The sequence below is a fragment of the Panthera pardus genome, unplaced genomic scaffold (genome assembly GCF_024362965.1).
Source record: "Panthera pardus isolate Hobbes unplaced genomic scaffold, ASM2436296v1 HiC_scaffold_10, whole genome shotgun sequence".
In the NCBI taxonomy this organism is placed as follows: domain Eukaryota; kingdom Metazoa; phylum Chordata; class Mammalia; order Carnivora; family Felidae; genus Panthera; species Panthera pardus.
Window position 1 is genome coordinate 18,998,709 of NW_026526655.1, and position 27,667 is coordinate 19,026,375.

Below are 27,667 nucleotides of genomic sequence, written 5' to 3' on the forward strand. Positions count from 1 at the left end.
CTCTTGGCCATCAGGACCCACTAAGGACCTGGAGTCTATGGTTGCCTAGAAACGGCCCGCAGCCACCCTCCCTCGTTCCCTCCCTTAACTTGCCGCCTCCGACTTCCCCGAGAGTATTTCCGGTTCCGGCTGTGGGCCGGAGAAGACATGGCGGCGTCTGCGTCGGCAGCTGCCGGGGAGGAGGACTGGTAACTTTTGGGGCATGGGCTTTGGCTGGCTGCCTGGATCCGGTCCGGGGGACTGGCAGTGGCCGCGGACGGTCCGTATGGCGGGCGCGTGGGGCGGAGAGAGGGATAAGGGATGGCAGAGACGCTGACATGTCTCAGAGAGCTTCTGCACTGGGGAGCGGGAGGGTGGAGGGGCGCTGATCTGATGGAGAGGAGACAGGATCTGCGCCGCCCAGGCCAGCTCGGGCTGCGCCTTGTCTGGCTCGATCCCCTCTTCTCCCCTGAAGTGGATTTGCCCAGGGTCCCGGAGGATGCCTGTTTATCAGCACACACACACACACACACACACACACACCCCGCCGCTTTTTACTTCCCAGAATGATGTCCTCCAGCTCACGTCCCTCTTTCCCCTTGGATCAGCCTAGTTCCGCCGAGGCTTTCCTCGACCTTCTCCCTCCCCGCCAGCACTAATGAGGACTATTGTCTGAATAAAGCTTTACACCTCACAAAATGCTCTCCTAGTCCTTCTCTCTCTCAAACGTTCTCAACAAGAGACCAAAACCTGGAAGGACTCTGGGATTTGGAAATAAGATAAATGTGGGTTCACTCCACATTTTATTAGCTGGGTGATGCTAACCAGGCCACCTAGCTTCTGTGAGTCAGTGTCCTCAGATGTAAAAAAAGTGGGTGTGGCATCTACCTCATAGAATAGTTGAGAGGATTCTTTTCATTAATAACTGAGGTGTGGGCACTAGATGGGGCATCTAGTGGGACTAGATGAGGCCTGAAGAGGCAAATCGATTTGCTAAAAAGGTACATAGTTATGACTAGGAATCCAAGTTATCTGACTCCAAATCTTATGTTTTTAGGACTAGCACTCTTATAATCTCCCTGCCCTTTTTTTGGCCACCACCTTACCACCATCCCATCCCATCCCTCACATCCAGGGCAAGTCACAGCTATGGTGGGGTGAAGTATTATCGAAGGGCCTCTTAATGGAGGTTACACGTCAGTGTTTCATTGGTTCAGGGAGCCCAGCCTGTGTTGGCCTTTATTGAGACCATCTAGGCTCATGGTTTTTCAACCCTCTTCAGGAGAACTTTAAGATTTGGAGGAGACACTTTGAGCCATGGAAAGGGTAGCAGTGGTTGCACAGCTGGCTTGTGATGCTCTGAGACTCCCACACTCATGTCAACCAAAGTACTCCACTGTTACCTATTTTGTATTTTGAGGCCTCTAAGACTTAAAAAGAAAGTTTGAGAGCCAGTAATATATAGGTCATGCTAGGGCAGACCTGCTCTTGATGAAGAGGGAACAATAACTATAGAAAGGAAACCAAGAATGCATTTTTACATGCATTGCCTGGGTAGAGCTACGGACTCAACCCAGCCACTCATCTTCAATGGCATTTCAACTGCTGTTTCTAGGATTAAATATGTATGTCCTCTCATTTACATTTGACCACCAGATCCTGACCTAAACAGGTTGATCTAGATCAGCCAAACAACAAGGGTCATGAATACATTGAATATTAACTACATCCTTCCTTCTTTCCTTTTAAGGGAGAAAGTTATATACCAATAGGAGAAAAGAGGACATAGACTAGCTACTGTGGCCAAAATATTATTACATACTTTACATAAATAACCTTTTATTCTCTAACCCTAGAGAGTAGGTGGTATTATATACGGTAGGTTGACTCAAGCTTACAGAGATAATTACTCAGATCATGTAACTGGTAAGTGACTGGTACCTGTTACTCCAAAGTTGGTGGCTCTTTTGTATCATGGCCTTTATCTCTTTTTCTTGGTATCTCTTTTTGAATAGGCTTAGGGTGACTGATACTGGCAGTATGTGTAGACACTGGGACCCATGTGAACAGTGGTGTAGGGAAATCCAGGAGCGGTATTGGTAATCAATGGATGTGATATTTCTGGGTCAGATAGATGGCCAATCAACAGTGCGATGGAACTTAAAAAGGAGGTCAGGGAACCTGGCTCTGGTTCTAGTTCTGCCTCTGTTAAACTTTGATATTTGAGCTAGTTATTTCACCTTCCTGGGAATCCATTTCCTCAACTGTTGACAGGATAACTTCCATGCTTCCTTTCTGGCCACTTGACAGCTTAAAATATATTTCCCCCATTTTTATGGAGGTTAGCAAGAGAATGCACTCAGGTAGAGTGCCAGTTTTCTACAAAGCCAGCCTTCATTGGCTTTAGCAGGCTTTAACGGGGAGAGCTGTAATGGTGAGTCAATCTCCCCCTGTCTCTCTAGGGTACTTCCCTCTGAAGTCGAGGTGTTAGAGTCTATCTATCTGGATGAACTACAGGTGGTTAAAGGAAATGGAAGGTACGTATTCAACTAGAGGTGGGCAGGAGTCCCCTTAGTAGTGAGAGGATTCCGTGGAGAATCCGTGAGCCTTGATCCAGAGAAAATGTTGCTCTCCTGGAGACAAAGACTATTCCTTTAATCTCCAAAAGAAAGAGCCCAGTGCTCACTTCCTCCACCCACTTTACTGTCTCACCTCCATTTTCCCCAGTCCTCAAACTCCTGCCTAGTCACATCCCAGGTCCCCACTTTATCCATTTGCAGATCTTCACCATGGGAAATCTACATTACCCTGCACCCTGCCACGGCAGAAGATCAGGATTCACAGTATGTCTGCTTCACTCTGGTGCTTCAGGTCCCAGCACAGGTGAGGCCCCTACTTTATGGTAGCAAAGAGAGGAAGGGGAGAGACCCTGAGGTGGAGTGCTTTAGCAGTAACTTGTTATTCTCTCCCACTAGTACCCCAATGAGGTGCCACAGATCTCTATCCGTAACCCCCGAGGACTCTCAGATGAACAGATCCACAAGTAAGTTGGACAGTTCAGAGGAGGGAAAAGGAGATACAGCTCAGTCTGGTGAGGGGAAGGGGCAGGCCTAATGTTTGCTTTGCCCTTTTTAGGATTTCGCAGGCACTGAGCCATGTGGCCAATGCTGGGCTGGGTACTGCTATGCTCTATGAACTCATCGAGGTAAGAGGTGTGCTGGCTTGGGAAACTGCTAGAGCAGTTTCTCTCAAGGGAGGTAACGGGCCTAGAATCTTAAATATGTCTGGGGTCATTAATTTAGTCCTTGTTTAGGTAAGGCCTAAATCCAGAAAAATAAGGTTTTCTTCTGTTTCTGAGAATACCCCCCCCCAAAAAAACGACAGTTCTGTAGCTTCCCCAAGTTGCCTATGCCAGTATCTTGAAAATTACTTTTTCTCTTTAACTTGGATTTTTTTATTCCATTTCAGTGCATTCGCTTGGCATTGGTGGCTGAAAGTAGCAAGAGATAGGGGCCTTGCTTAGAGGATCTAGCCACAAATGAACATTTGAAGGCTCACCTACCCTTGGAACTGACTGAGTAAATCATGGTTCAGAGTTTCTACCCCGATGAAATTAACAACACACAGGGAACACATAGAGCTACACGTTCACATACACAGATAATTTCTGTTGCTTGAGATTAAAAACACACAATAAGTACAGTCTTGTTTTCCTTAACTTCGAGTTTTGAGAAAAAATGTTTAGAAGAGAATGAAGGTGGGCGGCCCAGAGTCAGAGAGTGGGCTTAGACCATTGTAGCGCTCCTGAGCCCGGCCTCCACAATGCCACTTTGAACTTTGCAGAATTCCAGAGTATTAGCTATTCAGACAGCAGTGCAGATGTGTTAGTTCATTGCCTAACTTGATGCCTGAGTTCTCTGTCTGTTTGGGTTGTCCATGCTTTGACTTTCTTTCCGAAGGCTGACTCCAGAACAGACTTTTGGGTGGGAGTGATACTCAGAGGGGTTTAACCTAGGAACACCTCCCAGAAGATACGTTTTAATTGAACATTTTGTTCTCTGAAGGTGTATTACTTTCATCCCCGAGACATATTAAAAGTGATTTAATGAGTGGAAAAATAATGAAATTGGATTTTGCAGCTGGGTAGATTCTGGGGGATGGGCGGGGCCACGGAGGATTGATTCCTCCCTTGGTGAATCCTCCCTTCCTCACCAAGACAGAAACGCATGAACACAAAGTAACATTGACTTGGTAGGAGACAGTCCCTCCAGTCACTCCTGGGAATAATAGACGGGCTTTGTTCACAGTTCTTGCCCCTGCCTCCCTGTTTGAACAGTGTCTTCTCTCCTTTCAGAAAGGGAAGGAAATTCTCACAGATAACAACATCCCCCATGGCCAGTGTGTCATCTGCCTGTACGGTTTCCAGGTGGGTTTCTCTCTGGGGTCTGCTTGGGACGGGCAGTGGAGGGCTCATGAGAGCTCTGATGTCATGCTGGATGTCTGTCCTGCCTTCAGGAGAAGGAGGCCTTTACCAAAACCCCCTGTTACCACTACTTCCACTGCCACTGCCTTGCTCGGTATATCCAGCACATGGAGCATGAGCTCCAGGCACAAGGACAAGAGCAGGAACGACAGCATACCGCAACCAAGCAGGTCAGCTCCCCAGCCCCTGCTCCCACCTGACCCCCCACGTCACACCCTTTCTGTCTCTCCACTCCAGGGGCTCTTCACCTTTTTAGGGTCACAGATACCTTTGAGATTAATGAAAGCTCACCTCTGTCCAGAAAAAAAGGGCATTCTTTTAAACATATCAATGTACTGCTATAGTTTCAGAGAGTTCCCACATCTCCATCTGGGGAGACGACTCCTGTCCTATCCTTCTCTACTGAACGGTGTACCTCTGCCCTTGGTCCCAGCCCCGTGTGGATTAGGCTGGCTGACTGGGTTAGGCAGCTGGCGAGCACCATGGGCTGTGAAGCAGGGCTCTGATTGCTCCTCTGTTTTTAGAAGGCAGTCGGTGTGCAGTGTCCGGTGTGCAGGGAGCCCCTCGTGTATGATCTTGCCTCACTGAAAGCAGCCCCTGAACCTCAACAGCCCATGGTAAGGGAACCCCCTTCTTATCTGAGCCAGAAATAATGGCATTCTCCAAGGAGGGAGGGATGGCATCTTGTCTGCTTCGAATGGGATCTTGGGAATTGGGCTTGACCAGCCTGGGACCTCTCTGCAGAGCCGTAGCCCCCACTAGGCTAAGACTTTGGGAGCCCCATCTGAGCGACAAGCCCAAGAACCTTCTACAGGGGGTGCAACAGGCTCGGCAACAGGCTCAGCCGGTTGAGCACCTGGCTCCTGATTTCAGCTCAGGTCATGGTCCCAGGGTCATGGGATTGAGCCCTTAATCAGGGCACTGCATTGAGTGTGGAGCCTGCTTGGGATCCTCTCTGCCTCTCTCTAGCTCGCATCCCCTCTATCTCTCAGAGAAAAAAGGAACCTTGTGCAGATTTCCTAAGGCAATCCTGAAAGAGCAGGGGTTCAAGTCTGCCTTCTACTGTTTATTTTTTCCTCCTTGTCATTCTGCTCGCTTCCATCTAGGAGCTGTACCAGCCTAACGCAGAGAGCTTGCGCCAGCAAGAAGAGCGCAAGCGGCTCTACCAAAGGCAGCAGGAGCGGGGGGGTATCATCGACCTTGAGGCTGAGCGTAATCGGTACTTCATCAGCCTCCAGCAGGTGAGGAAAGGCTTTCTCATTCCTCACTTAATGCCACCTACCTTCCCACCAGCACGCGTCTGCCACAGTGGCCCTGAGGGTGAGCTCTCTTCTACCCTGATGGTGGTCAGCTCCAGTAGTGAGCAAGGGGCCTGCAGTTCCCTGCTTTGGGGAACTGCATCTCCCTCACTGTATCTGCTCACTTCTTTCTAGCCTCCTGCCCCTTTGGAACCAGAGTCAGCTGTAGATGCCTCCAGAGGATCCCACCCACCCAGTGCCCTTGACACAGAACTGTCCACCTCATCAACTGCCCAACCCAACCTATCAGCTCCTCTGCCTGTGGCCTCCCAGCACACGTGTGAGAAGATTCCAGGGGCTGGGCCAAATCAGCAAAGGTTGGGCGAGACCCCGAAAACTATGCTAGATCCTCCCCGGGCCGGTCGAGGCCCCTGGAGACAGCCTGAACGGAGGCACCTAAAGGGAGGGGAGTGCAATGCCCACAAAGGTACCAATGACACCCAGGAACTGCCACCTCCCGAGGGGCCCCTCAAGGAGCCCATGGACCTAAAGCCAGAACCCTGTAGCCAAGGGGTTGAAGGTCCTCCCCAAGAGAAGGGGCCTGGCACTTGGCAGGGTCCCCCACCCCGCAGGACTCGGGACTGTGCTCGCTGGGAGCGCTCCAAGGGTCGGACTCCGGGCTCTTCCTACCCCCGCCTGCCTCGGGGTCGGGGAGCCTATCGTCCTGGTACTCGAAGGGAGCCCCTGAGCCTGGAGTCTGAGGATGGTTCCTAGCAGTACTGTGGGGGGACAGGGATTTGGGGCGGCAGGGGGCAATAAAGAGATCTGGCCTTGTTTGGCTTCTTTGTTTAGTAGCGCCTAGCTTGTGCAGTATGGCTTTTTCTGACTTCCTGGCAAGACTGGAGTGTGACAGAATAGCCCTAACTTTGCTCTAAAGTCTGTTTTCCCAAGAGATCAGGGTCTGAGTAAAGGCAGGTCTGACGTCTCCGCTAGTGTGAGCTTCAGGAAAACTAGTAGAGGCCAGCCAGCATTTAAGCAGAATATATGGGAACATAACATATATATACTACGTACACACACACACACACACACACATTTTTATGCATATGCATTCTTTTTAATTGAATGCCTTTTAAATGGAAGACTCTACTTCCCTGATTGCCATAGTATCTTTTCTTTCTGCTTTGCTCTAGCTTATGCCCCAACACTTGTGTATGCTGGATGCCTGAAGGTCCTTGCTTTTTATTCAAGTACCAATACAGGGAGGTAGGAAGGGGGTCAGAGACCAGAGCGGTGTGGCAGGTGTTTATTGAGCTAGAGAAGAGCTGAGCATGGCCAGCCTGTCACGTCCTCAGAGACTCGGCATTATGAACTGCCCCTGCAGGGTCATTTTTATACAGCATGAAGTAGCCCTGGACCTGGGCAGGACTGATCTGAGTTGTAACTTGAAGGACGCGTTCTGCAAACGCCTCGGCCAGGGAAGGTGCTTGCCCTGGATAGAACCTCTGGAACATCTGAGTCAGCTGCCAGTGTGAGCAGTAGCCCACGTACTCCTTCATGTCTACTCGTCCAGGGCGGATCAGTGCAGGGTCCAGCCTAAGAGCAGCAAAAGCAGGATCACAGGCACAAGTACCACTGCTACCCCCTAAAATGATGGTTTCTCCGAACCTCCTGATCTCCCAAGGCACCGAGGGGGCAGGGAGTCCTGCCTCACAGTCTCAGATTGCCTTATCCCTTCTTACCTGTCAACATGGTTGGTGGTCATGAACACAATGCGTGCCTCAGTGGAAGCCACACCATCCAAGGCATTGAGTAGTCCACTGAAGGTGAGACGACCTAGACCTTGGTACTTGACTGGGTCTAGAGGAAGGCAGAGGATGATCATAACCCTACTCAAACCTTCTACTCCCCACCACGTTCCCCTACTTATCAGTGACTCTTGTGAACTCGTTGCCAACTCAGGCGTCCTCCATCAGCCCTCTGGATTTCCACTTTCTTCCACTGCTCCTCACTCCTGTACCTCATTTACCGTCCCTTAGAAATGCTCCCCATTTCCTCAGCTCCCCTCACTTACTCTCCGCAGCTAGGTCCCGGCTAAGAAAGGCTGCATCCACATCTTCCAGGAGCACCAGGCTCTGCTGCGGGGCCACGCTCAGCAGGTGGTTGAGCCGGTCATCGGAGAGGCTGGAGTCCGTGAGACTCAGCAGGCAGATGCTGTGCTCCAGTTCCCCGGCCAGGGCTGTGCTATGGAGGACAGGATGACAGCAGGCAGGCAACCTGGAATCAGTCCTTGGGCCCAAATACTTGTCCTCCCCATAACGGGTGGGGTCTCAGAGACCTAACCCTTCTATCACCCCATCTTAAGGCATCTCATGTCCCACGTGTATCATATTCCCGCGTCTCCACATTTAATTCCCTTTCCAACCCCACAGCTCAGTTTTTCTCCAGTTTAAGGATTAAGAGAAAATGTGACCCTACTCACATAAAACTGCTTTTTCCGCAACCAGGGGGCCCATAAAGCAGGTAGCCACGTCTGTAGGGAATGCCTAGGAATACAGCCAAGATGATCAGGACCTAAAATGAATTCAAGTACTCTACTTCAAATGTCCACATTCATTACCAACCCTGCCCCCTAGTGGCCTGATGACCTCAGTACTGGAAGAAATTAACCCTAGGGGCCAACTTTCATCTCTGGGAATTAAGCTAGAGCTTCATAGTCACCCCATATGACCACAGAGACCAGCCTGTTTTCCCTTACTATAGCACCACATCAAAAACAGCCTGGCCAAGACCCCAGCGGCTTCTCACCTCTGTCAGTGTACCACTTGGGGTTATCGATGAATTCCCGGATGTCTCGGACGATTCGGTTAGCCAGACCCTGTTCTAGAACCACAGAACTCAGTGGCCGCCGTCGGCGTGGATAGCCAAAAGGGCGCCATTCGGAGCCCATGGCTGTGTACATCACCGTCTTCCCTTCCTCCTGCTGCAAGGCTAGCTCTCGAGCTAAGAGGGGGAAATAAGACGAAGCCAGTAATTCGTCTTTGCCATGCTATTAGGCAGACCTGTGCCAAAACAGCTTCCCTCTGGTCCCATGGGCTAAGATCCTCCTCTCCAAGCTTCTCTTCCTCTGACGTCATATGCCCCTATTCTTGCAACTTGCCCCCCCACCCCCCTCGCCATAAAGGCAGCCCGTGCTATCCCACACCTTCCTCCAGGATGTTGAAGAAAACCTTTCGGTCAGTGCCCAGAGCCGTGAAGGTGACAGATTCCCAAGGAGTCCCTGTCTGCAGGTCTATCATCTGCATCTCTCGGCTTCGTTCCACTCGGATCCATTTCCCTTGGTACCTGAATAAAAATGGTCACAATGAGGTGAATGAATGGGGGGTCAAATCCAGCTCCCCTCATTCTCCTTTTCTACTCTTAGAGCCCTCCCTGGCTCCCAACCTTACCAGATAAAGTGGTTTCCAGGGCTGGGGACAAATTCAAACTTAGTGGAGATGCGCCCACTCTCATGCTGAAGGTATGAAGTCTCAACACTGAGATGCTGAGTACGGGTACTGTGGCGGGTGAGCCAGCTAAGCAACCAGGCATAGCTTCGGTCTCGAGCAGGGACTTCCAGTGTGATCATGTAATGGCGCCGGAATGCCACCAAGCCCAGCTGGGCACCCTTCCGGGCCAGGGCCAGGGCTGTGCCCACACCCACAAGCCCAAATCCAGCCCCAAAGTAGGGATTGTCCTTCAGGGCCAGAATAAAGTCTGAAAGGGGCATCTTGAGAGGGAAACACTGAACCTTACAGGCTCTGACGCATTTTCAAACCTGGGGGTGGAGAGCAGTGGAGATGGGACAAAGCAGATTAGTTTAGAAAGGACTCTGCAATTCCTCGTCACCCTCATCCCTTCTTCCCACAGAGGCCAGGTGCAGGAAGGACAGGTCAGTTCTACTGTGTGTTTCCATATCCTCCCTTTGTGGGATGGAGGTCCTGCTGGAATGCAAGGGCTGAGACTTCAGGCCCCTCTTCCCATTTTGCCCTTCATTATCCTGTTCATAGTTCAATTTCCTGCCAGAGGACGAGGTCTAAAGATTCCTTAAACATGAGAGAACAATGTAACCATCTTCTCATCAGGATAACGGGCAGAATTTTTGTGGTCCCTGGGACTAGCTGAGATAGAAAGGGGCCCACTGCCCAGAGTTAACAGAGGATGAAGCTACTCTCTTCCACCGACCTGTCAGTAACCCCATGCCTTACCACCATGAGTAATACCCTTCAAATATCCTCTCCTTTACACGCTCAGTTCCTAATGTCCTGTTTAGTTAGCCTTTATTACCTCACGACTAAACTGTCTCTTTAAAATTAATTTTAGTTCTTAAAACGTCATCTTAATGGGCCTCCACCTCTGGCTTTGGCGTACCAAATTGCTACACAGGGATCCAGATCTTTCTTCATACAGTCTGCTTCAATCCAATGGCTTGTTCTGAACACATCTCTGAATTAGGTAAAAACTCCTCTGCCTGGCACTCAAAACCCTTCACAACACAGGGCCTACCTATCTTTCATTGCTTAGCGCCTAATAATCTCTGTTGTATAATTCTGCTCAGGCAGGTCTTCTCTACTCGGAATGCCCATTCTAATTGACTCTTCCTTCTCCCCCAATTTAACACCTGTCCATTTGCTGCTTCCTCCACGGACATTTTCCCCGAATTCTCCCCCAATAAAACGTGACCCAGTCTAATTTTAGATTGTAAGGTCCCGAGGGATTGGAAGTCACATCGTTTCTAGCACACCTTCCCGACCCCTGCCACTTTGCTGTGCGCGAGGCACGCGGGACGGTGAACTGACAGCCGAGACCACGGCTGAGGCTCAGAGTAGAATCCAGAATGCCAAAATACTTATGCGTGGAAGGCCACAGACAAAGCCCTTCCCCCTCCCGGCCCTTGTCTGACGCCCAGGAGCCCCTTCCCGAACCCTTTCCACACCCCAGCTCGCGCCTCCAGCAGCGTGGCTCAGAGTAACCCCTCACTCCGCCCCCTTACCGCCATGACTCTCTGGCCCTCCCTCTCGATGGTTTCAGCCCCCGGCACTCCAGGGACGCGCCGCTCGGCCCCGCCCCGGCGTTCCTTCACCTACTTCCCGCCACACCCACCTAGCGGGCCGTGCCACTCTGCCCCACAACTCTCGATGGTACTCCTTGGGCTGCACGGCTGGGAAAAGGGGCAAAGGGAAAACGCCGGAGAAAACCATAGAGTACACCGCCAGCCGACGAGAGGAAGAGAGAGCGGCCTCCATCGGCCCGAAGTCCTAGAGGCGGCTGGGCCGGAGGCGGTCGCACAAAAGGAGTCCCGGGAGGCCGCTCCAGCAGCTGGTGGACCATAGAGAGACACAGCTCCTGCCGGCCTTGGCCCGGGAGGTGAGTTAGTGGCTGCAGGGCGGAAACTAGTAGGGAGTGTTTGTGGAGCGGGCCGGAGGCAAAAGTTTCTCGAACCCCAGGATGAGGGTGGGCCTGGGCGGTGGGAATCCCCTGGAGGAGGTGCTGAAAGAAGCACGCCGACGGTCGGGGCCCCGGCGCATCACAGCAGCCGTCCCGGTGCCTCAGCCGCGTCACTGCTTTGGATCCCACCCGGTTGCCCGCTGCCTCTCCTCAGGACCATAATCATGACGATGCTCCATCCCAAGCTTTGCAGGTCACAAAACGGCTTTCCCATTTGCTGGCTCTTGTGATTGCCGCTCCCGCCCAACGATGTGGACGCTGTCATCACCTCCACTTTACAGATAGGAAAGCTGAGGCCCTGGGAAGCGAGGTGACTGTATCTGTCAGAGGCCACGCGGTGAGTCAGAGCCCAAAGAAACATGGAAACCCGGGTGCCTTTGTCCCCACGCCGGGTCACATTCTTTCCCCAGCCCTTCTCTCTGCATTAATTTGTCCCTTTTCTTGCTCACTGCCTCTGCCCCAAAGATGTGCTCATTTCTCCTCTTGTGCCCGCCTCTCTCCCACCTCACCCGCTTTCCAGCCGCTGAAGGTTCAGGTTTTCAGGTTCTTGATCTAGAAGGCACTGTGTCCTCCTTGGCTCCCCGCAGAGCAGCGATAAAATTCTGTGAGCGGAGGCTGTGGTTTCCAGAGAATCCTCTGACCGTGGAAATGCACTTCCCAGCTACCTTCCGAATCCCCCTATCTGAGGTTTTGAGTTGCAGGATTCACACCTGCAACCTGATTTCCTATCCCTAAGGCCCTTACTTGACCTCCATGACTCAATTTCATGGAGTAATTACTGTCATACATTACTTATTCTTCACCTTACGCTAATTTTAGCCATGTGTAACAGGATATGCAATTTAGTTGGTATTCATTTCTCAGTTGTGTTCTAGTGTTTTCAATATGAGGCCATAGTCAATGAGTTTGAAATTTCTCCAGGTGTGTTCCTTCATATGTAAGGAACCACTGGTTTATCTTTGTAGCAGACCTAGCTTCCCTCTGATGCATCTCCATGTCTGCGGTTCTCCACTAGAATCTCATTTGTCTTACTTGCATAGATTGTTGTGGTTTGTGTTCAGTGAAGTGATAAGTCAGTCAGTTGCACTCAGAAAGCTCTAAGTCTAGGGAGGGAGACTGATAGCTAAACAACAGTGCAGTGTGACAGTTTCTGATAGAGTTAGGTACAAGGTACAAGGCCCTGAGGACCCCAGAGAGAGTAACTTACATAAACAGTGTCAGGAAGTCTTCACAGCAGAAGTGACATTTGTGCAGATTCTTAAGGACAGTGAAGAGTTGGTTAGCCAGACGAGAGATGGAGAAGGGGAAATGGCCCATCAAGCCCAGAGAGAGAGAGAGAGAGAGAAGCATGTGTGAGGGTATGGGAGCAAAAGAGAAGTTGTTGAGCCTGGAGAATGGCAACTCATTGGTATGACTGGATCAGAGATCTGTTGAGGGGAGAGGTGGTAGATGAGTCTGGAGAGGTCAGCAGGGGCCAGGTCATGAAGGAAGGGCCTTATACCCATACAGAGGAGTAGTGAGATCATAACATGTTAAGCGGGGAAGGGACATCTGAGATCCCTTGGCCCAAGTTTTGTTGCAGATAAGAAAACTGGGACCCAGATTGCTTTATGATTTCACCAGGGTTACTTAGATCCAAGAAACTTAACCTTCAGTCTTTAGTATATTGGCCAAAACTTGTTGGCTCTCTTCTAATATTGATCCCTATTAACATTTGTATACTTCTCGTTCTGAACATTGTTGTAAAAACTTCTAGGTTAACTAGGTGTGGCATGCTGCCATGCAAGGAAATGCCTAAGTGGGCAGGCACTGGGCCGTGCACCCACATCAGCTGGGAAGAAAGTGAGTGAGATCTCTAACTATATTTTGTTTGGGTTCTCTTCTGATTGGCTTATCAGCACATAAAAACCACAGGACACCGGTCAGTGGTGATGACAGACCCCGTGTTGGACCCACAGCCAACCGACAGCACTGGGGAGATGGATGGACTGTGCCCTGAGCTATTGCTGATCCCCCCATCTCTGTCTAACCGTGGAATCCTGGAGCCTGTCCAGAGCCCCTGTCCTGCTGGTAATCCCACACCTTTGCCTGCTGACCCAGGCTGCCTGCTGGTAGAGTCCACAGCAACTGAAGAGGACACAGGGAACATGGAGATCATTGTGGAAGCAGTAGCTGGAAACCTGTCCCCAGGTGCTCCTGGAGAGCCCCCAGGTACAAACATAGTTGCTACCAGGCCAGTGGGACAGTCAGCCCTGAGGTTTTGTCTGTGCTATTTTTGACCCTTCTATATAAATGTGATGAGAACACAAGGTAACATTTTTATTCTTAGAGATGTTGTAATATGATTTGCAGTTGGTGAATGTTGATTGAAGGCTGGCAGGGTGGTTCACAACCTGGTACTGAGCTCTTGGCAGAGTCTATCCCTGTGAGGGCTTCAAGTCTGCTAGGCAGCAGTCCAGAAGGGAAGACCTTTCTGACACCTCTGCCCAATCCTTACTCCTATAGCCCTCGGGGAGTTTTTCCCCCATATTGACCCTCCCACTCGGGAACTGCAGCCAGGGATTAGGCAACAGGCCCAGCGCCTCCACCACCCTGGGCTTGGCAGGGCTTCCCAGAGGTAATCTGGTATTTCCTTGCCCTAGTTTCTTGTGTATAACATACTTAACTCATCCGAGGCATGTTGTCAAGAGTGGGAGTTGAACGTTTATATTTATTCTAGAAAAAAGACTCTCCCCTCTATTCTTCCCATATCTACAACTTCTTATTTTTAGGTAACTTCCCTGCTGTTAACTGCCATCCTCCAGCTATGGCTGTCACAACTTCCCTTGGCAGTGTAGTATAGTGACAGCAACTACTGGGAAAGATTAGCTAATTTGATCGTAGAGTATTTCTAACCTTCTGTGTAATGAAACAAGTAATAGGCAAAGAACAAACCTGGGAAAAACATTTGCAATACATGAGGAAGAGTTAATATCTTTAAAATTCAAAGAGCTATGAAATAAGAAAAAGAAACGGTGTTTTTTGGGGTTTTTTTTTTGTTTTGTTTTGTTTTTTTTAGAAAGGGAAAAAGAAACCTACAGGCACTTCAATAAGGAAGAGTAAAAATAGTCAATAACCATAAGGATGCATAATCTTACTAACACACAAATAAGTTCCAGTTAAAAATAATTATGAGGGGTGCCTGGCTGGCTCAGTCAGAAGAGCAGATGACTTTTTTTTTTCTTTTTAAGTGTATTTATTTATTGAGAGGGAGAGAGCGATCCTATGGGGGGAAGGGCAGAGAGGGAGGGAAAGAATCCCAAGCAGGCTCTGTGCAGAGACTGATGTGGGGTTTGAACCCACAAACAGTGAGATCATGACCTGAGCCTAAATCAAGAATCAGACGTTCAACTGATTGAGCCACCTGGTGCCCCAGAGCATGTGACTCTTGATATCGGGGTCATGAGTTTGAGCCCCACGTCGGGTGTAGAAATTACTAAAAAACAAAAAAAAAAAAACCAAAAAAAAAAAAACAAAAAAAACTTAAAAAAAAATAATAACATTTATGAAATGCCCATATTGCTTCTCAACTATGGCAAAAATTAAATGTTTTTTATAATACTTAGTGTTGGTAGGAAAACAGGTAACTGCCTTATAGCTTATAGAGTGTATAAATTAGCATAATCTTTTGAAGGTCATTTTATATAATGAACTTTAATTTTTTTTAATGTGTATTTACTTTAAATAAATGTTATTTAAAGATGCTTAACCGACTGAGCCACCCAGGCACCCCTATATAACAAACTTTAAACTGACCCAGTCATTCCCATTTCTAGGCCTCTGTCCTATAGAAAACTCACACACATGCACAAGGAGACAGGGGTAAAAGGATGTCCCGAGCAGCTTTATTTATAATGATTGCAAATAACCCAAATGTCCATCAGTAAGGGCAAGACTTCATTTTGACTTGTTCATGCCAGGAAGTACTCTGGACTGGACAAAAAAAAAAAATACAAGGTAGAGCTAAAGGTACTCAGAAAAAAAAGTATCTGATATATATAGCAAGCGGTGGGGCGGGGGCGGGGAGGGAAGCAAATTGCAGAGAAATGACTGAAAAAGGCCTGAAAGAATAAGAATATACACCAAATTTTGTGTGAGAGTGTGGGGGGGTTATTTTTTCTTTATATACATCTATGTTATTTGAGTTGTCACACTGAACTTTTATTTAAAGAAATGATAAAAAAAAAAAAAAAAAGGATTCCCAGGGTAGACGTGGCACAGACCTGGGCTTGAGTCCTGGTTCCACCATTAACAGGCACCATGGCCTTAACCTTAGAACTCCAGGCCCCTCTTCTCGTAGGGCAACTGGAGCACCAAGTGAGTGTTTCCTACACCTTTGTCAAGGTCCTGCCCGTTGCTTAAGAAATGGCAGTGATTACTGTGAACGTGATTTGGGTCTTTTGGAAACAGATATTTTCCATTTTGTAAATTACTGTGCCTTTGAAAAATCTCTTTACAGAATGTGAAAGTAATACTTTGTCATTTATACTGTACATGTTATCCGCAGATTGTCGTTTACTTCTCTTGGAAGTTCGTAATTTTTCATTTGGGCAAAATGTATTGCCTTTTCCTATGCTTTCCTTATTGGTTAATGCTTGTTGTATTTATTTAGCAAATATTAAATACCTATTTTGTGCCAAATATTGGGCCAGATACTCGGAATCCAACTTTAGTATATGTGCTGCCGAAGCGAGCACTTGATAGTGGGAATCCAAATGTATGTGCAAATAAATAGACTGTCCCTGACCTTATGGAGCTTACTGTCCAGGGATAGAACCAGACTTAAGGTCCATCTCCACTCTACTAATATTAAAAGATTCACCTACATTTTCTACTAGTAGCTAACTCCTGTGAGTCTCATTCCATCTGATTCTGTGCCTTTCTCTGTCGGTCCTCTGCCTGCAGGTGTCCTGGTAAAGGTGGTGGAGGTGTACTTCTGTGAGCGCTGTGAGCAGAGCTTCGCAGAGCCCACTCTGCTGGCCCTGCACCAGTGTACTGAGACCCTTATACAGCCTATGCAGGGCCTCTCTAGCCTTCCATGCTCTGTAGAGCTGACCCCCGGCAACCTCATTCTCTCTGGCCCTCTGCAGGGCCAGGGCCCACCAGATAGCCCCCTGCCATGCCCTGTGTGTAGACAGGAGTTTGCCCAACCCCAGGCCCTGAAGAGCCACTTCAAGATTCACCGGGCCACTCCCGACATCTTCTCCTGTCCAGAGTCTGGCTGTGTGTTCTCCGCTGAAGATCGCAAGGGTCTGCAGCACCACCTGAGGCAGGCCCACGCCACGGTTCCCGTGCCCTGTTCTTTCCGGGGCTGCCCCCTGCTCTTTGGGAGCCAGCAGGGCATGGAGCTGCACCGGCAGGCCCACTACCCTTTCCACTGCAACCATTGCAGCTTCGTGGGCTCCAACGTCAAACTCTTCCGGCAGCATCAGCGGAGCCATGGGGCCGGGACACAGGGAGAACTGTCTGCCCTTCAGGGTCTTCCATCCCAGGAGCTGCTGCCAGGTATGAGGCCAAAGGCCCAGCAGTGCCTTGCCTGGAATGCAGCCACGGTCAGTCTTACAGGACAGGCCGTTGATTCCAGTGCCATGAATGCATATGTGAATGCAAGGGATCGTGGAGCAGTGGCTCAGGAGGCCAGTATTACTGACTGACAGTGGAAGGCATCTAGAAACCCTGGACCAGTCAGAATATATAAGACAAGGAGCAAGTCTTTGTCCATGACAGTGAGTGATATTTGGCTTTAGCTGTGCTGTGGCCTTGAAGTTACTTAACCAGTATCCTTTTCTTGATCCATTTCAGGCTTGCTAAGACCTGTTGGTGCTTTGTTCCCAAAGAGAAGACCCCTTTTTCCTGGGAAATAGTCTTGTATCTTTGCCTTCCTGAGGCATCTCCCTTTGTTGAGGGATAGAAGGGCTGGATTGGTGTGACCCTGTCTTGCTGATTAGGCTTCTCAGTAGAGCAGTTAAGAGGACAGACTATGTTACCCTGCGTTGAGCCACCAGCCGTTAGCCCTGGGAACCCAAGCCAGGGAAGGGCTCTGTACCCATTCTGTCCCTCTCAGTCCCCTACCCCCACTGCAGTGATCTCAAAGCTCTTACCTTTCAGGGGTCTGAGGATGGTGTTATCTGAGGTTTGATTTACTCTAGGTTGGAGCATTAATGACAGCTTAGCTCTTGGTCTTCCTATCCTTGTCTTGAGTGATAATAAATGTATAGACTTAGAATCCGAGATCTCTTACACTAAATGGGGAGGGGGTGATTCTGCCAGCCAGTAAGAGGAGCAGTCCAAGCCTTCACTGCTGGCATTGGCTTCTATAGACATCATCGAATGTTATGTGTCTCCAGCTCCGAAACTGCCCAGTAGAGAGGGAGAGCCTTCAGAACAAGCAGATACGCCCTTGCCCAGGCGAGAGTCAGCTGACGAGGAGGACGTAGAGGAAGAAGAGGGGAGTGGCACCTTAAAGGACTCCCAGAAAGCCCCAGAGAAAGCCCAGGGGGCTCAGCAGTTAGAAGGTAATGACATGGTTAGGCTTGAACCTCCTGGTGGTGGGGCGGAATGGATTGAGGGGAGCCTGGCATTGAGGCTCTGGGGTTTGGTTTCCTGGGCTTTGACTCATATCCCTTTGTTCCTACCCTTCCACTTTGACATGTCTAGTGGGAAAATGATAAATGAGTAAAGACTGTAGAAACAGAGCCGGGGTAAATAGAGTTTGCTCTCCTGGGCTGGTTTTCCTTGGGCAGAAAGCTTTTTTGCAGGGAAGGAGAGGGTGATGTTCATCATACAAAGATGCTAGAGGTTATTGATCAGCAGCCTGACATGTCTGGCATTGGGCCCACTGAGATTTTGTTTCCGAAACCCTACTTCCCAGTTTTCTAACTCACTAGAACATTTGAAACCCATCCAGCCCACAGGGAGCACATTTATTGTCAAGGGAATAGAAAAGATCTGGTTGTATTTATGACCAGTTCTCTATGATCTAGAACTCAGTGAACCAGTGTTAGGAAGTGGGAGTGCTTTACCTTCTTCACTTCCCTTCTCCACACTCCATGGGGTTTTTTTCCTTCCAACCAACCCTGCTGATCCCACTGCCTACCTCCATGAACGAGGACAAGGAAGAACAAGAATGGTCCATCCGGATTGTTCTCTCGAGCAGCTCTAGACAAAGGCTTAGGAACAGTAGGTGGCTGGGTGAAGCACTTCAAATAGGTTTGCCACAAGGCTTGAGAAATCCTTGTGATATTGCTTCTTTCAATACTTGAATTTCTCGTCTCTTCTTTGAGACCACAGTGTTTGAAGTGCTACTGTTTCGGTTTCCTGGAGAGAAACGGGAAAGGCCACACGATGTTTGTGTCTGGGCAGATTGTGGTTCTCCCATTATCTGGCCAGCCGCTGAGCTACCTTCTGTGCCTTTCCCTCTCCCAGGGGATGTGGCTTCTGGCACCGAGTCCCTCTTCAAGACCCACATGTGTCCAGAATGCAAGCGCTGCTTTAAGAAGCGGACCCATCTGGTGGAGCACCTGCATCTCCACTTCCCGGACCCCAGCCTCCAGTGCCCCAACTGCCAGAAGTTCTTCACCAGCAAGAGCAAGCTCAAGACCCATCTGCTGCGGGAGCTGGGCCAGAAAGCCCACCGCTGCCCGCTGTGCCACTACAGTGCGGTGGAGAGGAACGCGCTCAACCGCCACATGGCCAGCATGCACGAGGACATCTCCAACTTCTACTCAGACACCTACACCTGTCCCGTGTGCCGCGAGGAGTTCCGCCTCAGCCAGGCCCTCAAAGAGCACCTCAAGAGCCACACGGCGGCAGCGGCGGCAGAGCCGCTGCCCCTCCGCTGCTTTCAGGAAGGCTGTGGCTACACGGCCCCTGACCGCAAGGCCTTCATAAAGCACCTGAAGGAGACCCATGGTGTGCGGGCCGTGGAGTGCCGCCATCACTCTTGTCCCATGCTCTTCGCCACGGCCGAAGCCATGGAGGCCCATCACAAAAGCCACTATGCCTTCCACTGCCCACACTGCGACTTTGCCTGCTCCAACAAGCACCTGTTCCGCAAACACAAGAAGCAGGGCCACCCCGGCAGTGAAGAGCTGCGCTGCACCTTCTGCCCCTTTGCCACCTTCAACCCGGTGGCCTACCAGGACCACGTGGGCAAGATGCACGCCCACGAGAAGATCCACCAGTGCCCTGAGTGCAGCTTTGCCACCGCCCACAAGAGGGTGCTCATCCGCCACATGCTGCTGCACACCGGTGAGCTGGCTTCCCTGCTTCCCATAACGTAAGGGTGGCGATGAGGAGGGGGCGGCAGAAGTGAGCTTTTACTGTGTACAAGACACAGGAAGGGCCTTGCGTGCATTGTCTTGTTGGACCCAGTCTTCCTAGATACAAATCAAGCCTTAAGCCGAGTGTCACTCAGCTAGTACGGTGGTTAAGCCACTGAGCCAAAGACTGTGCTCTCACTGCTGTGCTGCTGTGTCTCACCGTTAAGGCCCCGTCCAGTTCTGCTTGCCCTTCGTCAGGCTTGCCTGGGTCAGTACCCAGCCTATTAGAGCGAAGAAACCCAGACGGGGGGGAGATACCTTCCTTTGCAATTTGAGTTTTGAGGTGTGCTATGAGAGATGGGGCGAGGGGACTGAACCATCTACATATGTTGTAGCCTTGGCAGCCGACTCAGAGTCTAAATTGGTTACCAGCATTGCTGATGCTTTGAGTGACACAGCCACATCAGGCTTCCTCCTACAGCATCACCCCATTTGTGCTCTCTAGGCAAGCATCAGTGGGTTGACAAGATATTAAAAAAATCTCATCAAAGATTTTTGGGAGGCCAGCTTTTAGGTAGCTTGGGGTAAAGCCATTGTTTCCTTGGAACAGGTCATTTCTACGCATGCTTTGGTCACCAAGCCTCGTTTTTCTGCGGCCTTTCCTAAAATCTTCATCTCTACGGTGCTTTATAGTTTAGAGTTCTTTTAGATAGATTACTTCATTTAACTCATAATAACAATCTTGTAAGGAAGACAGGTGAAAAAGAGAAACTGAACACTTAAATGGCCTGTTTCAGGATCACACAGCTAGTATCAGAACCAGAGCCAGACCACCACGTTGCTTGCTTTTGTCCGCGGGGAAATGGGCTGAGCGGGTAGGCAGGGATCACAGGGAAGGGTCCTGAAGGACCTGGTCTTGACCAACTACACAGACAGCTCTTCCTTGAGTCCTTGCTGGGCACTGCTGAGGACTTTGGGACATCTCATTTAATCTTCTGTCAACCATGAGCAGTCAGTATTTTTGTTGCTCCCTCTTTGGAGCCAAGGAAACTGAGACTTGGAGGGGTTAAATGACCTCTCCAAAGCCATACGGTAGTAAGCTGGGATCTGAACCACCACTTGATAGCTCTGTGGTTTCTCTCTGCCTTGGCTTCTTTTTCTGTAAAATGGGGCAGTCCTCCTCCGGGGGCTGTTGGGAGGAGTCAGTACGAGGGGACCTGGTACATAATGAGCATTCTATACATGTTGGCTATTGACGTCTTTGTTACTGTGTCGGATTTCAGAGTTCAAATTCTTAACTACTTCTTGTATTGCCTGATTTTTTTCTCCTCTTCCACAAAACTGGAAGGAACTAGGGTAAGTGGAGCCAGTGCCAACAAGCTCCACAACAAATCAAGGGTAGACTTCCAAGCTGGTTTTGGAAAGCATGGTCTTCACTTTCCTCCGGGGCTTGCTCCGTGTCAGAGTGGAGAAATCGTCTGCGAGGGCTGGGGAGCAGCACTGACTTGTGAGCCACGCCGCGGGCCGCGCGTGAAGCTTTCGTTCTGCTTGGCATCAGGGCAAGCTTGCTGGGGAAGATGGTCTGTGCTCGCTCGGTCCATGTCTGACCTGTGTCCTCTCCCCTCTCCCACCCCCACTCCCCCATAAGGCGAGAAACCTCACAAGTGTGAGCTGTGTGACTTCACGTGCCGAGACGTGAGCTACCTGTCCAAGCACATGCTGACCCACTCCAACACCAAGGATTATATGTGCACCGAGTGTGGCTATGTCACCAAGTGGAAGCACTACCTCAGTGTGCACATGCGGAAACATGCAGGGGACCTCAGGTATGAGCACACGCATGCCTCCGTCCCTGTTCCCAAGGACCTTATGCCAGGCTAGCCTCCTCTTGAACTCACCTTGCTCTCCTGGCCCCAGAGCGACTCCTCCTATTGTCCCTCTCTGCTCCTCTCGCCTCAGCTCCATTGCCTGTAGCTGGCCTCTGTGCCTGTGGCCCAGTGTGCATGGTGAGAGCTGTCTGGGCTCAGGGGAGGGAGCGCAGGCCTACACACGAAAGTGTCCCTTGGGTTCTGAGTCCGGTCCTGGGAAAGTAGGGAGGCTGCACCTGTGACCCCAACCCAGGCATGTTTCCCGCTGAGCTGTGGCACAGATGGCCAGGGGGTTTCTCCTAGCTTCCATGCCTCCACGGGCGAATGGGACCTAGGCACAGAAACCTGCCCCATGAGGCTGTAGCCCTGTCAGCTCCTTCGGAGTCCACGGCGGGTTGCTGATTTATGCTCTCTTCCCTTTGGGAAGCGATACAGAGGAGGGGTTGGAACACAGGCCCTGAAGCTAGGCTGTCCCTGCCCTTCACTTCCTTTTTAACCTTAGGCAAGTTATTAATTTCCGTGCTTTAGTGACCTCACTTGCAAATAGATACCTACGTCACAGGGCAGTGGAAAAAAAGAATAAATGATGCGTGTACAGTACCGAGTGTAGAGCCTTGTCCACAGTAAGTGCTCGTTTACCTGTCAAGGGAGATCGATAATTGTGATTTTGCCCCCCACCCCCACCCCTGTCCTCCTCGCCAGATACCAGTGCAACCAGTGCTCGTACCGCTGCCACCGGGCTGACCAGCTGAGCAGCCACAAGCTGCGCCACCAGGGCAAGTCCCTGATGTGTGAGGTGTGTGCTTTCGCTTGCAAGCGGAAGTATGAGCTGCAGAAGCACATGGCCTCCCAGCACCACCCGGGCGCGCCGGCCCCGCTCTATCCCTGCCGCTACTGCAGCTACCAGAGCCGCCACAAGCAGGCCCTGCTGAGCCACGAGAACTGCAAGCACACCCGCCTCCGGGAGTTCCGCTGTGCCCTCTGCGACTACCGCACCTTCAGCAACACCACCCTCTTCTTCCACAAGCGCAAGGCCCACGGCTACGTGCCCGGGGACCAGGTGTGGCAGCTCCGCTCTGCCAGCCAGGAGCCGGAGGGGGCCAGGCAGTGCCCGACACCCCCGCCAGACTCAGAGCCCTCGAGCCAGCTGTCTGCCCAGCCTGAGGCGCCAGACCGTGACCCCGGGACTGTGGTGGACCCCAACGTGGACCGGGCCCCGCCGGAGCCCGGTGAGGAGGACCGCGCCGGGAGACCGGCTGGCAGCGAGGTTCCGCGGGGGGACGACCTGGGTAGCAGCCCCAGTCCGGCCGAGGCAGATGAAGGTGGCTGCACGCTGCACCTCGAGGCCCTGGGGGTAGAGCTGGAGCCCGTGGCTGAGCCGCCCCTTGAGGAGATCACTGAACCCGCCCCTGCGGAGTTCAGGCCCCTGGACCCCTCGGGGCCCCTGAGACTGGAAGGGCCAGGTGCAACTTTGACAGAGCTGTCTACCTTTGAAGGTGCTGGGACGTCTGGTTTGGATGCTGAAGAAGAGCCCGTTCTGGAAAAGCCAGCCCCTGAAAGCCCCAGAAACCCCCCTTCCTCAGAGGAGCCCCCTGACAGCTGGGTGGGAACCTTCAAGGCAGCTCTGCCTGCTGAGACCGCTCCCCTCCCCCAGTTCCCGGAGTCAGAGTCCTTACTCAAGGCCCTGCGGAGACAGGACAAAGAGCAAGCAGAGGCTCTGGTGCTGGAGGGGCGGGTTCAGATGGTTGTGATACAGGGAGAGGGGCGGGCCTTCCGCTGCCCGCACTGCCCTTTTATCACCCGCCGGGAGAAGGCCCTGAGTGTGCACTCCAGGACTGGGTGCCAGGGCCGCCGAGAGCCCCTGCTGTGCCCTGAGTGTGGGGCTAGCTTCAAGCAACAGCGTGGCCTCAGCACCCACCTGCTGAAGAAGTGCCCTGTTCTGCTCAGAAAGAACAAGGGCTTACCCAGACCAAGTTCACCCGTCCCTCTGCGTCCTCCGCCCCCGGGCACCCAGGACTCAGGGGATGCGGAAGGTGGGAAGCCCCCACCTGCGCCATTAGAAGTAGAGCTGGTGCTCCCAAAAGATGCTCCCTCTGTGCCTCCCAGGGAGCCGGAAGTAGAGGAGCCTCCTGGCACACTGTGTGTCCCTGCAGTCCCTCCTGCAGGAAACCCCTCACCCGCAGAGACGCCTGAGAAGTTCCACTTCGAGCAGGGCAAGTTTCACTGCAACTCCTGCACGTTCCTCTGTTCTCGGCTCTCCTCCATTACCTCTCACGTGGCCGAAGGCTGCCGGGGGGGACGTGGCGGGGGAGGAAAGCGGGGGGCCGCCCAGACCCAGCCCGTTGCATCCCTCCTGAGCGATGGAGGCTCCGCTCCCCTAAACAGTGGCAGCACAGAGCGCAGCCCTGGGAATGGGGACACGACTGCGGTGCCAAAGCAGAAGGGGGCGCGCTTCTCCTGCCCCACGTGTCCCTTCAGCTGCCAGCAGGAGCGGGCTCTGAGGACTCACCAGACCCGGGGCTGCCCCCTCGAGGGGTCCGGCGAGCTGCACTGCGGCCTCTGCACGTTCACCACTGCCGCCGCTGCCGCCCTGAGGCTACACCAGAAGCGGAGGCACCCTAGCACGGCTCCCGCCCGCGGGCCCCGGCCCCCTCTGCAGTGCGGGGACTGTGGCTTCACCTGCAAGCAGGGCCGGTGCCTACAGCAGCACCGGCGGCTCAAGCACGAGGGAGTGAAGCCGCACCAGTGCCCCTTCTGTGACTTTTCCACCACCAGACGGTACCGGTTGGAGGCGCACCAGTCGCGACACACAGGTGTTGGCCGCATCCCCTGCAGCTCCTGTCCCCAGACATTTGGTACCAACTCAAAACTGCGCTTGCACCGGCTAAGGGTACATGACAAAACACCCACCCACTTCTGTCCCCTCTGTGACTACAGTGGCTACCTCCGCCATGATATCACTCGCCACGTCAACAGTTGCCACCGGGGCACTCCTGCCTTTGCCTGCCCCCGGTGTGAGGCCCAGTTCAGTTCCGAGACGGCACTCAAGCAGCATGCCCTGCGCCGACATCCTGAACCTGCGCCCCCCGCCCCCGGCTCTCCTGCGGAGGCCACCGAGGGCCCCCTGCACTGCTCCCGCTGTGGGTTGCTGTGCCCCAGCCCCGCCAGCCTGCGAGGACACACCCGGAAACAGCATCCGCGGCTGGAGTGCGGGGCCTGCCAGGAGGCCTTCCCCAGCCGGCCGGCACTGGATGAGCACCGGAGACAGCAGCATTTCAGCCACCGCTGCCAGCTTTGTGACTTCGCTGCCCGGGAGCGGGCGGGCCTGGTGAAGCACTACTTGGAACAGCATGAGGCGGCAGCGGCCTCGGAGGGCGGTGCAGGTGCCAGCCAGCCCCCGCTGCGCTGCCCCTTTTGTGACTTTACGTGCCGCCATCAGCTCGTGCTGGACCACCACGTGAAAGGCCACGGGGGTACCCGGCTCTACAAGTGCACCGACTGTGCTTACAGCACCAAGAACCGGCAGAAGATCACCTGGCACAGCCGCATCCACACCGGGGAAAAGCCCTACCGCTGTCACCTCTGTCCCTATGCCTGTGCTGACCCTTCTCGACTCAAGGTAAGGTTGGGGCCCTGGGGACTTCCCTGATCCCAACTCGCAGCTATGAGCTCTGGGACTTTCGTGAAGCCCCCTAACTTCTCCAAGCCTGAGATTCCTCAGGTGTAAAAGGAAGAGAATACTTCACAGAGTTGTTACAGAGATAAAATTCCGTCACACGTGCTTGGTATGTGATGAAGGCAGGTAATAGTTGGGTGGTAATCTCCGTGATAATGGCTAACATTTATTGAGCACTTATTGTATGCTGGATACTAATTTTAGTCCTTCCAAAACACAAGATAGAGTTGCTTTTGCTATTTCTTCTGCAGTTTATCTCACAGGTTAATAAACTGTGAGGTAGAGGTTAAGCCCCCAAAGACACAGGTAGCAAGTGGCAGAGCTGAGATAGGGCAGACCAAGAGGTAGGCCCAGTGGGTTAGGTTGGTGTCCACATGGCCAGACTGGGGAGCCTGCTTGGTAACAGAAGTATGGCCGGGATGGGAGCACATCCTTTGAGTGTCAAGGGTACGCATTTTCTGGGCACACTCTGCTCTTCCCTCCTCCAGTACCATATGCGGATCCACAAGGAAGAACGCAAGTATCTGTGCCCTGACTGTGGCTACAAGTGCAAGTGGGTCAACCAGCTCAAGTACCACATGACCAAGCACACAGGTGAGTCTGTGCGGTTTCCACAGGCCCAAGGGGTTCCCCCATTCTCTGGCACACCCAGCCTCCTTGAGGTTGTGGGTGTCCTTAGTCAGGTTCAGGGCGCACATCAGTTTTTCACATTGGTGGTAGGAGGGAGGGAGGCTGAATGGCCAGAATAGCTTCCCTGCCCACTGAAGACCTATCAGAATCGGAAGAGAGGTGAACCTGGGAGCCTATGCGTCTGCACTGTGTAAAAGCTTCATGGCCCTAGGTTACCCACCTCCCATTGAGAACTCAAACATGTGACTGAAGGAGGTCTCCTTGGTTCCTGCAGACACGATGGGCTGTCATGGGTAACAAAGAGAATGTGAAGGGTTCACTTGTTTTAACTTCTTTTTTTTCTTCTGGGTACGGAGTGCATGAACTATGGCTTCTCAGGAAAGACTTAATGATGCCGTGCTTGTGATTACTGTGTATGATCCCCTCATGTAAAGGAAGTAACCAGATGCATTTCAAGGCACTCTGCATCTATGAATGACACTTCTTTTGCCTCTAGCTCTTCCTTCTTAAACATTTTATTTTCCTGTTTGGGTTGGGCAAGGAGTTGTATTTAAATGGATTTCCAAGTTGCATGAGGACCCCATGATCAAAAGGGGGTTAGAATCTCCCATTTGGAAACGCTGTCATATTTGAGTGAATATTCGTTGCTGTCAGGTGGCTACTTGGGAATCAGTTATCAGCATCCATTGAGCACCCGCTGTATACAAGGGGCTGTTTTGGGAGAAGGGCATAGAAATGTCAGAGGAGACTGGAACATTCCAAAGATGCAGTCGTTAGTCACCATGCTGCTTGTGTTCTTTGTGTCCTGGGATCACGGCGACTCTTCCGGCGCACTGAGCATTGTTCGACTCCCTTCAGCAGTAATTTGTTCCTTGTCCTCGCCCTGTCCCCCAGGACTGAAGCCATACCAGTGTCCCGAGTGTGAATACTGTACCAACCGGGCTGATGCGCTGCGTGTGCACCAGGAGACGCGACACCGGGAAGCCCGGGCCTTCATGTGCGAGCAGTGTGGCAAGGCCTTCAAGACCCGCTTCCTACTGCGCACCCACCTCCGCAAGCACAGCGAGGCCAAACCCTATGTGTGCAATGTGTGCCACCGTGCTTTCCGCTGGGCTGCCGGCCTGCGCCATCACGCCCTCACCCACACCGACCGCCACCCCTTCTTCTGCCGCCTCTGCAGCTACAAGGCCAAGCAGAAGTTCCAGGTGGTTAAGCATGTGCGCAGGCACCACCCCGACCAGGCCGACCCAAACCAAGGAGTGGGCAAAGACCCCACCACCCCCACAGTGCACCTGCATGACGTGCAGTTGGAGGACCCCAGCCCCCCTGCTCCTGCTGCTTCTCCAACTGGACCAGAGGGCTGAGAGCCTACCTCACCTCTTGGAGGGTGTGGTCCAAGACGTGCAGTGCAGACTGACTGGAGGCAGAGCGAGCCTGGAGCTCAGGGCCAGAGGAGGGCCTAGCTTCGAGGCGCCCGGGGAGGGGGCTGCAGGCCTCCTGGGACTCAGGCTCTAATACTTTGAAGTTGATGGCCATATATATAAAAGAGCAACATGGACCACAAATTGATTTCCTGTTGCGGCACACTGTGTTTTTAACCCATGAGTTCCTGCTTTCTTCACCATCCCTCCCCCAAAGTCCCTGGCTCTAAGATGCTGGTTTTACCCATTCTGTCATCCCCTTTCTTCTTGCTGTCAAGTCTGTTTTCTTTCAATGCCCTCAAAACAGTTGTATCTACCTGCATGTGCTGTTGTGCCTGATGCTCTCTAAAGCATGTTAAACAGAGTGATTACTAGCTTATAGACTCGTCCACGTCCCTGACTTACCATTTCCAGGTTGTCCTCTTGATCTGCCCTGTTCCCTCTCAGACCTCTGCCTCTCCTTTGTCTCCTTCCATTTTCACTGTGTGATTCTGAAATGGGCCAGGTCTGTTTTCTCTCTGTCCTTGAACCTGTCTTGGCCTCTACCTTGCTCCTTCTTGCCAAGTCCCTTGGTCTACCTATAGA

The 27,667-nt window shown here is 52.0% G+C and overlaps 3 protein-coding genes across 14 annotated transcripts; 2 read left to right on the forward strand and 1 right to left on the reverse strand.

Moving 5' to 3' along the window:
- Nucleotides 1–39: 39 nt before the first annotated feature.
- RNF25 (ring finger protein 25) lies at nucleotides 40–6,534 on the forward strand. 2 transcript variants are annotated; one of them, XM_019445968.2, is made up of 10 exons: nucleotides 40–188; nucleotides 2,442–2,516; nucleotides 2,760–2,862; nucleotides 2,955–3,022; nucleotides 3,115–3,184; nucleotides 4,334–4,405; nucleotides 4,495–4,632; nucleotides 4,987–5,079; nucleotides 5,569–5,703; nucleotides 5,896–6,534. In XM_019445968.2, the coding sequence occupies exons 1-10, from the start codon at nucleotides 148–150 to the stop codon at nucleotides 6,472–6,474; spliced, it is 1,374 nt and encodes a 457-aa protein (XP_019301513.1). In that variant the 5' UTR covers nucleotides 40–147; the 3' UTR covers nucleotides 6,475–6,534. The 2 variants fall into 2 exon arrangements, with proteins under 2 accessions (XP_019301513.1, XP_019301514.1); XM_019445969.2 differs by having other exon boundaries at nucleotides 4,990–5,079.
- Nucleotides 6,535–6,990: 456 nt separating this feature from the next.
- LOC109265064 (mitochondrial chaperone BCS1) lies at nucleotides 6,991–10,832 on the reverse strand. 4 transcript variants are annotated; one of them, XM_019445970.2, is made up of 8 exons: nucleotides 10,733–10,832; nucleotides 9,150–9,517; nucleotides 8,906–9,045; nucleotides 8,509–8,703; nucleotides 8,183–8,246; nucleotides 7,775–7,944; nucleotides 7,443–7,560; nucleotides 6,991–7,296 (listed from the first exon to the last, which is right to left on the reverse strand). In XM_019445970.2, exons 2-8 carry the CDS (start codon nucleotides 9,467–9,469, stop codon nucleotides 7,044–7,046), a joined length of 1,260 nt encoding a protein of 419 aa, XP_019301515.2. In that variant the 5' UTR covers nucleotides 9,470–9,517; nucleotides 10,733–10,832; the 3' UTR covers nucleotides 6,991–7,043. The 4 variants fall into 4 exon arrangements, with proteins under 4 accessions (XP_019301515.2, XP_019301516.2, XP_019301517.2 ...); XM_019445971.2 differs by having other exon boundaries at nucleotides 10,676–10,749; XM_019445972.2 differs by lacking the exon at nucleotides 10,733–10,832 and adding an exon at nucleotides 10,111–10,604.
- Nucleotides 10,833–10,880: 48 nt separating this feature from the next.
- ZNF142 (zinc finger protein 142) lies at nucleotides 10,881–27,461 on the forward strand. Of its 8 annotated transcripts, none has more exons than XM_053904805.1 (9): nucleotides 10,881–11,524; nucleotides 13,086–13,398; nucleotides 16,132–16,731; nucleotides 17,547–17,741; nucleotides 18,652–19,476; nucleotides 21,136–21,313; nucleotides 22,058–24,974; nucleotides 25,520–25,625; nucleotides 26,556–27,461. In XM_053904805.1, the coding sequence occupies exons 2-9, from the start codon at nucleotides 13,119–13,121 to the stop codon at nucleotides 27,023–27,025; spliced, it is 5,571 nt and encodes a 1,856-aa protein (XP_053760780.1). In that variant the 5' UTR covers nucleotides 10,881–11,524; nucleotides 13,086–13,118; the 3' UTR covers nucleotides 27,026–27,461. The 8 variants fall into 8 exon arrangements, with proteins under 8 accessions (XP_053760780.1, XP_019301494.2, XP_053760777.1 ...); XM_019445949.2 differs by having other exon boundaries at nucleotides 10,881–11,497; XM_053904802.1 differs by having other exon boundaries at nucleotides 10,881–11,106; nucleotides 11,373–13,398.
- The last annotated feature ends 206 nt before the right edge of the window (nucleotides 27,462–27,667 follow it).